The sequence below is a fragment of the Podarcis melisellensis genome (genome assembly GCF_964234715.1).
Source record: "Podarcis melisellensis genome assembly, chromosome: 14".
Classification (NCBI taxonomy): Eukaryota; Metazoa; Chordata; class Lepidosauria; order Squamata; family Lacertidae; genus Podarcis; species Podarcis melisellensis.
Window position 1 is genome coordinate 22,891,748 of NC_138546.1, and position 9,172 is coordinate 22,900,919.

The 9,172-nt window shown below is 48.1% G+C and overlaps 1 protein-coding gene across 7 annotated transcripts in view; it reads left to right on the forward strand.

Annotated features, from left to right (window-relative positions):
* The window catches only part of TSC2 (TSC complex subunit 2), a 47,011-nt gene extending 40,532 nt beyond the window's left edge, over positions 1-6,479 (forward strand). For 6 of the 7 annotated variants that reach the window (XM_081887367.1, XM_081887369.1, XM_081887368.1 and 3 more), the window contains 6 exons: positions 1,011-1,197; positions 1,746-1,885; positions 2,567-2,645; positions 3,110-3,201; positions 3,542-3,640; positions 4,894-6,479. In XM_081887367.1, coding sequence (XP_081743493.1) covers positions 1,011-1,197; positions 1,746-1,885; positions 2,567-2,645; positions 3,110-3,201; positions 3,542-3,640; positions 4,894-5,058 — 762 coding nt within the window. In that variant the 3' untranslated portion in view covers positions 5,059-6,479. Of the gene's footprint in view, positions 1-1,010; positions 1,198-1,745; positions 1,886-2,566; positions 2,646-3,057; positions 3,202-3,541; positions 3,641-4,893 lie in introns of those variants that run through there. The other variant, XM_081887371.1, reaches the window with a different exon arrangement.
* Positions 6,480-9,172: the final 2,693 nt, after the last annotated feature.

Genomic DNA, 9,172 nt, shown 5'->3' on the forward strand with positions numbered 1-9,172 from the left:
TTCTGCTTTAATCATGTTAGTATCTTTTGCCCTGAGGCTATTTGCTGAAGGATGGATTAAAAATACTGTAAATATGTCTTCTAAAAGTCGGATAGTTGTTTATTTCCTTGACATCTGATAGGAGGGCGTTCCACAGGGCGCCACTACCAAGAAGGCCCTCTGCCTGGTTCCCTGTAACCTCACTTCTTGCAGTGAGAGAACCGCCAGAACCACATGGTAAAATGGCCTCGCAGAGGATCCATTTTGTATTTTTTTTTTAATAATAATTTTTATTAATTTTCCAATTTTTACATCAAAACCACACCAAACAAAACACACAACAATAGACACAAACAAAACATAAATTTTGCTTTCTTAACCTCATTTTCATAAGCCTCTTTTCTCAGACTTCCCCATACCTTCCCCTTTTTGCATCCTAGTTTTCCAGTTTTTCAGCAACCCTTTTAATCAATCAAAATTTAACTTATTCTCATTTCAATTTCACTTTAAATCAAAAAAGAAAAAAGAAGATAAGTATAGCTGTAATTATACATCTTCCTCTCCCTTAACACTTTAACACTCCTCAAATTTGTAGCAATTCTTAAGATATGCTTTAAATTTCTTCCAGTCCTCCTCCACAGTCTCTTTCTCTTGGTCGCGGATTCTGCCGGTCATTTCTGCCAATCCCATGTAGTCAATCACTTTCGCCTGCCACTCTTCCAGCGTGGGTAGCTCTTGTGTCGAGGATCCATTTTGTAGAGGGACAAAAGAAGCTTCCTTACATGGAGTCAGACCCTTGGTCTGCCTAGCTCAGCATTGCCTTTGTCGGGGTGTTTCCCAGCCCTAACTAGAGTTGCCATTGGGGGATTCAACCTGGGCCAGCCTCCTGCATGCAAAGCAGATGCTCTACCACTGAGCTACGGCCCTTCCACATCCTAAAAAGGCCCCAGGTTTTTCTCTAGGTAAAGTAATGTGGAGCCCTTGAGCCTGTTGTCCACACAGCTGCTCTCGTGGTTTTGTCTCCACCCCAGAGCAATAACGAGCTCGCCATCCTTTCCAACGAGCACGGCTCCTACAGGTACACAGAGTTCCTGACCGGCTTGGGAACGCTCATTGAGCTAAAAGACTGCCAGCCAGACAAGATTTACCTTGGTGGCTTGGATGTGTGCGGGGAGGACGGGCTGTTTACCTACTGCTGGCACGATGACATCATGCAAGGTAGGCCTGAATGAGGGAGTGTCTGTGTGTTGAGGCTGGGTAGCCTTTGTGCCCTTATTCTTTCAGGGATAGCGCTTCCCACTTTGCGGAGGGCTCTCTCAGAATTGGCCCAATGCAATTTGAAACCTAGTTTGTGCAGTGTGTAAGTTGAATGCCTCCCACTATGAAGAATAGCGGGCCTGAGGGTGCCTTTAAGGGCAGCAGAGAGGGCAGTTGATGTGTTTGCCCCAGGGGGCAACACTCCCCCCCCCCCCCAGGTCTCCTGTGTAAGCCCCATTGAGGCTTCCCCCCTTTTTTTAAAAAAAAAAAACTTTCAGCATTGCTGCTCATACACTAAACAGACCTTCAACTGGGTGTTTTGGGATTACAGCTCCCATCAGGACAGCTGTGCTCCCTTCTGCCCTGGCTGGGTCTGGTGGGAGTTCTCATCCAAAACATCTGGAGGTCACCAGGTCGGGGAAGGCTGTTCTAGCATATGAAACGTTTCCTCCTCATGTGGCTTGAGACTCTGAACTGCATGTAGCCTTCCTTCCTCCCTCCCTCCTTAGCCATTTTCCACATTGCGACTTTGATGCCCACCAAAGACCTGGACAAGTACCGCTGCGACAAGAAACGTCATCTGGGGAACGACTTTGTGTCCATCATTTACAACAATTCAGGGGAAGACTTCAAGCTGGGAACCATCAAGGTAAGGAAATGTGCCTCTGCTGAGTGGCTTGGGCCTAACAGATGGCCAGTTTGGTTCTGGGATGGATTTTTCCGCCCGGAGATCATGTGGGGGATAGGAGCAAGGTTTTCCTGCAAGAATCACAGCTCTGTGGTATATGCCATGTCTCCTGTTCCCAAACTGAGAGGATCCAGGTGTGCCCCAAGCATTTCCCTTTGCCCTCACGTCCATGAGCCTCGAGCTTGGCTTGTGTCTGAGGAAACTGCTCCATTGTTTGGCACCAGACGAGACGGCCAGACTCTTCCTACTTTGTAAACTCCTTCCTTTCCGTTCCCAACTGCCAGTCGCTACACATCTCAGTCTTACCTGGGAACATCTGAGAACCTCAGTATCCCTCAACCTGGAAACTAAACTCTGCCTGCAGGCTGTAGGGTTTTCCTCCAGGAATAGCAAAGTGTATTCTGTAATGAGTTTTTCACAGTAAACTGACTTGGGCTGATTAGGGGAATGAAAGCTGTTAAGGCCCAAACCTTTCAGCCTGATGGAACTCAAGACAGGCTTGCTTTGTCCCACCCTTACTAAGGTGGCTGCAAGGGAAGAGAGAGTTCCCATGCCTGTAAGAGACGTCTTAGGCCTGGGCATTGCCCCTGGACCTCGCTGGCTCTCTCCCCGCCATACACCCTAATGTTCTTCCCTCTCCAGGGCCAATTCAACTTTGTGCACGTCATCATCAAGCCTCTGGATTACAACTGTAACCTGCTCACTCTGCAGTGCAGGAAAGGTAGGCCCAGGCCCCTCTCTTCTTTTTACCACCAGAGTTCGTGAAGGGTGTTACCTCCAGAGATTTCCACTGGCCTGGCAATCTCAGAGCCTCGGGAAGGATTTTAGCTTATGTCTTGGATGCGCAGGGGAGGAAACAGGATGTACAATTTCAGAAATAAAATTCTTAATGTTAATTTTAATTTTTTGGCTTTTATGCCTGGACATCTAAAAGCCACTTTTTCAGAGGTGTAGGGAGAGAAAGGTGTAAAGAGACAAGTTTGTGGAAATGATGACGCAATCTCTTACCTGACAGAATGCCTGGTTTTAATAATTATTTCAACTGTGTGGTGTATTTTATTCTGTTTTATGTATTTTGTTTCCTGCAATGGCTTCGGCTACACAAACAAATGATATTCATACAATTTGTACAGTTATGGACTGAGGATGCTGCAGTCTCCCTCTCTTTCTCTCTCTGGTCTGTAGATATGGAAGGGCTTATCGACACCAGTGTGATGAAGATCGTTTCCGATAAAAACTTGGCTTTTGTCGCCCGCCAGATGGCTCTGCACGCCAACGTGAGTGCTCTTGTGGGAGCTGGTAACAGATCATCTTTCATTTGAACTTGGCAACTCAGCCTTTGGCATCCTGCTGCCCTCCAGCTGCTTTGGGCTACAGATCCCCTTGACCAGAGCCAGCACAGTCGCAGGAAGCCGGGGCTGATGAGAGTCCAAAAGGCCTGGAGGGAATCTGGTTGGCAAAGGTCCTGTCTCTCCAGCCTTGCTGGCTGATGGGAGCCACTTTCCAAAGTGGCTTGGAGGGGGCGCCAAGTTGACAACTGACTGCTGCACTTGGATGGCGTCTTAAACCAGCCTGCCTGAGTTGACCCTCCTCTTTGCTTCCCACTGTTTCCCTTAGATGGCTTCTCAGGTCCATCACAGCCGCTCCAACCCCACAGACACGTACCCGTCTAAGTGGATTGCCCGCCTGCGGCACATCAAGAGGCTCCGGCACAGGGTAACACTGCCTTTGCTCTCTCTTGGTGTTTTCCCTCGAGTTTCTTTTTCTTGTGGCATGTGACTCTTTCCCCTCTAACTTTAACACACACACACCCCATCCCCAATACAGGGGCAATAATAACAGAATTGTAGAGTTGGAAGGGACCCAGGGGTCATCTAGTCTAACCCCCTGCAATGCAGGAAACTTTTTGCCCAACGTGGGGCTCAAACCCCTGACCCTGAGATTAAGACTCTCATGCTCTGTCAACTGAGCTTTCCTAGGAGTTGTTTGGAAAATACCAGCTGGTCTCTTTGTAATAATAATAATAGGTAAAGGTAAAGGTACCCCTGCCCGTACGGGCCAGTCGTGTCCGACTCTAGGGTTGCGTGCTCATCTCACTCTAGAGGCCGTGAGCAGGCGCCATCTGAAGACACTTCTGGGTCACGTGGCCAGCGTGACAAAGCTGCTCTGGCGAGCCAGCACCAGCGCAGCACACGGAAACACCATTTACCTTCCCGCTATAAAGCGGTACCTATTTATCTACTTGCACTTAAGAGTGCTTTCAAACTGCTAGGTGGGCAGGACTGGGACCAAACAACGGGAGCTCACCCCGCCGCGGGGATTCGAACCGCCGACCATACGATCGGCAAGTCCTAGGCACTGAGGTTTTACCCACAGCGCCACCCGCATCCCAATAATAATAATAATAATAATAATAATAATAATAATAATAATAATAATAAATTTTATTTATACCCCACCCTCCCCAGCCAAGGCCGGGCTCAGGGCGGCTAACAACCAATAATAAAAACAAGTTGAATGAATACAACTTAAAAACAAGATTAAAATACAACATTAAAACATTAAAATGCAGCCTCATCACAGGAGGAAAAAGGAAAAAAGAAAGGGGGGGGGAATCAAATTGACTCCAAGCCAAAGGCCAGGCGGAACAACTCTGTCTTACAGCCCTGCGGAAAGAAATCAGATCCTGCAGGGCCCTGGTCTCGTGAGACAGAGCGTTCCACCAGGCCGGAGCCAGTGTTGAAAAAGCCCTGGCTCTGGTTGAGGCTAATCTAACTTCCTTAGTGCCTGGGACCTCTAGGGTGTTGCTATTTATGGACCTTAAGGTCCTCCGTGGGGCATACCAGGAGAGGCAGTCCCGTATGTACGATGGTCTTAGGCCCTGTAAAGACTTCTGAAAGCACTGGAAATAAAAGGGTTGGGTTTTTTTGAAGGACTTGAAATACGTTCTCTACTTTCCCTTCTTTCAGATCAGAGAAGAGACTCAGTACCAGGCTTCTGGTTTCCCCAGCATGCACCCTCCCGCCCCAGCCAAAGCGTCTGCCCACCTTCCTCAGGACCCGGCTCCCACCTACGAAACGGGACAGAGGAAGCGCCTCATCTCCTCGGTGGACGACTTCACGGAGTTTGTGTAGCGTCGGAATGTGTCCTGCATCAACTTGTCCGGTGGGCAAAGCCTTCTTGTTTCCCCCACCCATCCAGCTGCTGCGGAGAGGAGATTCCACGTTGGCGACACTTGGAGACGGGTTTCCCCGATCCAGGACACACCACTGCCGCTCTGGTGGCTCATGCTCCCTTTGAAAGCTGCTGGTCCACAGTCCTGTCAGGCTGCCATTCTCCAGAGAGGAACGTGGAGGTGTTTTGGATTGCCATTGCTGTCGTGCGTTTTTTAAATTAACATTTTGAGGATGCGTTGCTATGAGTGAATGGAGGCAGATCTAAGACACACAAGACGCTCGTTGAAGGGATGAAAGAAAAGGTGTCTCAGTAGCCTGACATGAACTCCCCAGCAACGCCATGAATGTTCCTGGCTGGATGAGTCCCAGGCCCCAGTGTGCATGCGTTTTTGCCTCCAGCTCATGGTGAGGAGGCCTGGGGGGTTAGTGACTTCGTTTTTCTTTTCCCAGAGGATAATGGCGGTGTGGATTTTGCTGCTGGCGAGTGGTCTTTCCTGAACAGCTGTTCTTTGCAGCAGGTCAAGATGCCAAACACTGAGCTTGTGCACAAACAATTTGGCCATGCCCAGAGTCAAGAGACACTTTGGGCTGGTTTCGCTCAAATCTATTCGCTGCATAGTTGGGGAGGGAAGAGGAGCACGTTGGCCTTGAAAAAGGAGATCCCTGGCTTTTCCTTTTTAAATTGTCCCTTGCTGGAAGAAATTTAACCTCTTCCTTTCCTTTGCTGGGACGAGCTTTTATTGCCATTGAGGCCGTGGGCTGTGTCGGCCTTTGCCAAACTGGCGCCCTCCAGTTGTTTTGGATTGCAACTCCCTCTAGCCCCCCCAGCCAAAGTGTGCTGTGAGTTGTAGTCCAAAACATCTCCAAGGCTTTCTGGTCATTGCTTAGAGGAAGACCAGCCTTCCCTATCCAGGTGCCCTCTAGATGTGACTGGGAGTACAGTTGGCATGGCCACTGCGGTCGGGCTGATGTTACAGTCCAGCGACACCTGGAAGATGCCAGGTTGAGGAAGTCTGACCTGGGCGCCACTTGAGTTGCGGCGGTGCTGCAGTAGAAGAAGCATGGGAGTTTGCCCTGTGGGATGTTCTGCTGACTTTTGCTGCCATCCTCCTGTGGTCGCTGGCGCTCCCTTCAGGACTGCAGGCGGGCTTTCACAGGACTAAACCCAAGGGCCAGCAATGATGTGAGGGTTTGATTTGTAGCTAGTCTTCCTTGGAAATAGCAAATGGTACAGAAGGTCAAGCCTTCCTTGACTGGGATTTTAAAAGGGGGGGGGGTCACGTAAAGATGACTGGATGTCACTTTCCTTTGTATCCATCTTGTTTGGCAAACGTCTTACAACACACTTAATGAAATAAAGTGTTTCTTTGACAACCAGATTTCCAGTTGACATCTTGCACCATTTGTAACGTTCTCCTTCCAGTGTGATTAAATGTTGGATCACCTCTATCTATATGCTTCCTGACACTCTCAAAGGACTCTTAAGATGTTAGTGAAACAGGGCTTACTCTTGCAGAAGCCATGCTGGTTCTGCTTCAGCAAGGCTTGTTTTTCTGTATGCTTTGTAATTCTGTCTTTAATAATGCTCTCCACCACTTCCCCTGTAAGAAATGTTAAGCTATTTTTTTTTTAATAATTGGTGATACACTGGCCACTTTACAGTCTTTGTATGGAAACTGATCTTGGGGACGAGTTGCATATTTTTGTAGAAGATCAGCAATTTTACATCAGAATTCTCTAAGAACTCTTCAGGGGTTGCTATTCAGACCAGATTTGTAAGGCCTAGAATTCCACCTTACTAGTCACCACTATTCATTCCTCCTGTGAAGCTCAAGTGAAACTTTGTTCCAGCACAGGGGGACTGCTCTACATCTTCCACCATGACGACAAATGTGAAGAATTCGTTTAGCTTCTCTGCAGCTTCCCTTTCTTCTTTTAGCACACCCTCCCTTGTGGTTCAAAATCTACATGCCTCCTTTGCTGGTCTGCTGCTGCTAATGTATTTAAATAATTTTTTGTTGGTGGTCCTTGTGTTTTTAGCAACGTGCTCAATTTCTTTGTTTCTGTATCTCTTATTGTCTGTTTGCATTTTTTCTGCTGAAGTTTGTGTTCCTTTTAGTTCTTATTTGGACAAGACTTCCATTTTCTGAAGGAAGCCTTTTCTTACCTCATCTAATAGCTTCTTTGACTTCGGTTGTTAATCACGTTGGTGTTCTCTTGGCCTTCATGGTAACTTCCCTGGTCTGCGGTGTGCATTCTAGTCATGTTTCTAATATCTTGGTTTTATAACCCCTCCCCCAATAATTTGGAGAGGCTTAACCCTTTTGACTTTGTCTTGAAAGTTCCTTTTTACCAGTCCCCTCATTTTTTGCAAGTTTTCTCCTTTGAAGTAAAATGTGACTGTGTTGTATTTTCTTGGCCATTGCCTAGTTACATATATGCTGAACTGGATAGTACTGTGCTGACTGTTCTCAGTGAGTTCAACAACACTTACATCTTGCACCTAGGCACCACTTAAAAGCAAGTCCAGGGTTGCTGCCTTTCTGGTTCCATGAGCAGCTGTTTTGAAAGATTGCCTCCTTCCCTACAGACCTTCAGGTGTTATTAAGATCGGCAGAGGATCTTGGTCGTTCCACTGCACTCAGAAGCTTGTGCGTCATGGCTCAGCTGAAGACATCTGTGGCAGTCCGAAAGTTTAGGAATCTCCCTACAAAAGTAAGTGATGCAGCTTTTGGTGAAAGCTTTACCCTGGCCTTTGACATCTGAGATGTGTTTTTAAGGCCCACCTAATTTATGTGATTCTAGGGTGTTTTAAACGGTTTTTAACATTGTGTTTTAGTTGTTGCAATCCTGGGACCTTAGTGTGAAGGGCAAATATGCTGGTAGTGATTCTAAGGCACACTCATTTAGGGTTTTTAGAAATGTTCCCTCTTAGTTGTGACTGGAACACAAATATGGCCATTGTATTTGTGGGTTAATGAAGTCGCCCAGTGTTGGTTGCCTATGGAAAGAGTCCCTTCTAATGGATAATTTCCCTCTTCCTTGGAGTGACACCCTCCTTTCTTGAGATCCACCTTTTCTGCTGTGGTGGTGGAGCTGTTACTCTAAAGGTGGAGTGCTGCTGTTGTGTCCCTGAAGGCCTTGCCTACCACCAACCTCCCATCTTCTCCGGGTCAGCCACCTTGGCCTCAAGGTGTCATGAACTGGTAGGACAATGGGGAGGAGGACTGGGACCCACTGGGGCAAGCCACGGATGGAAAAGGAGAGGTTGGGGTTGTGGAAAGCACACATGGAGTGGCAGAGGGTGGCGCAGGAATGGGGGTCAGAGTGCAGGGACCAGAAGAGCAGGACTCGTCATCGGAGCCAGAGGCCCGTCTCCCATTACCAAGGTGGGCTTTGAGGTGTATGGAGCAGTGGGAGGTGTGCTCAGGGAGGCTTAGGCAGGAAGGACCCACTGCCCAGGTGGGGCTCATTAGCTCGGGAAGGAGGTGTGCGAGTCCTTGACTGGAGCAGGTGAGGCTCACCTGCCTCGTCCAGCCCAGATGCTGCAATCCACATGCAAGGTATAAAGGGGGAGCCAGAGCTGAGCTGCTTTGTCTGCTTAACTGCCTATGTTGACGGACCTCAGCTTTGACGTTGTAGGACTTCTACTGGACTGTGCCTTGGGTTTGACTCTGGACTGTGTTTCCCAATTGCTGGACTTTGGACTTGGCTTACTTAGACTATGATTCCTGACTGTTGGGACTTTGTTTATGTGAATTGACCCTCGGACTGTGTTTCCCAATGGTTGAATTGACATACAGTACTGTATATGCCAGTGGGACTTGCTGCCAGGGGACACAAGGGGGCAGACGTGTCCTATGATGGCCAGGCACTCACTGCACCCAGTGCCTACCCATGACCTCTGTCCAGTAGGGCAGACAGTTGTACAAGTAACATTCTGTGCAGTGCACTCAGCACCCCACCCGGCTTGCTAATTGTATACCTCTTGTTGTTGTTTGAGTTTGCGGACTTGGGTGTGGGTTGCTATTTATTGAGTTTCAATTAAATTCACTTTAGCAAGACACTTCCA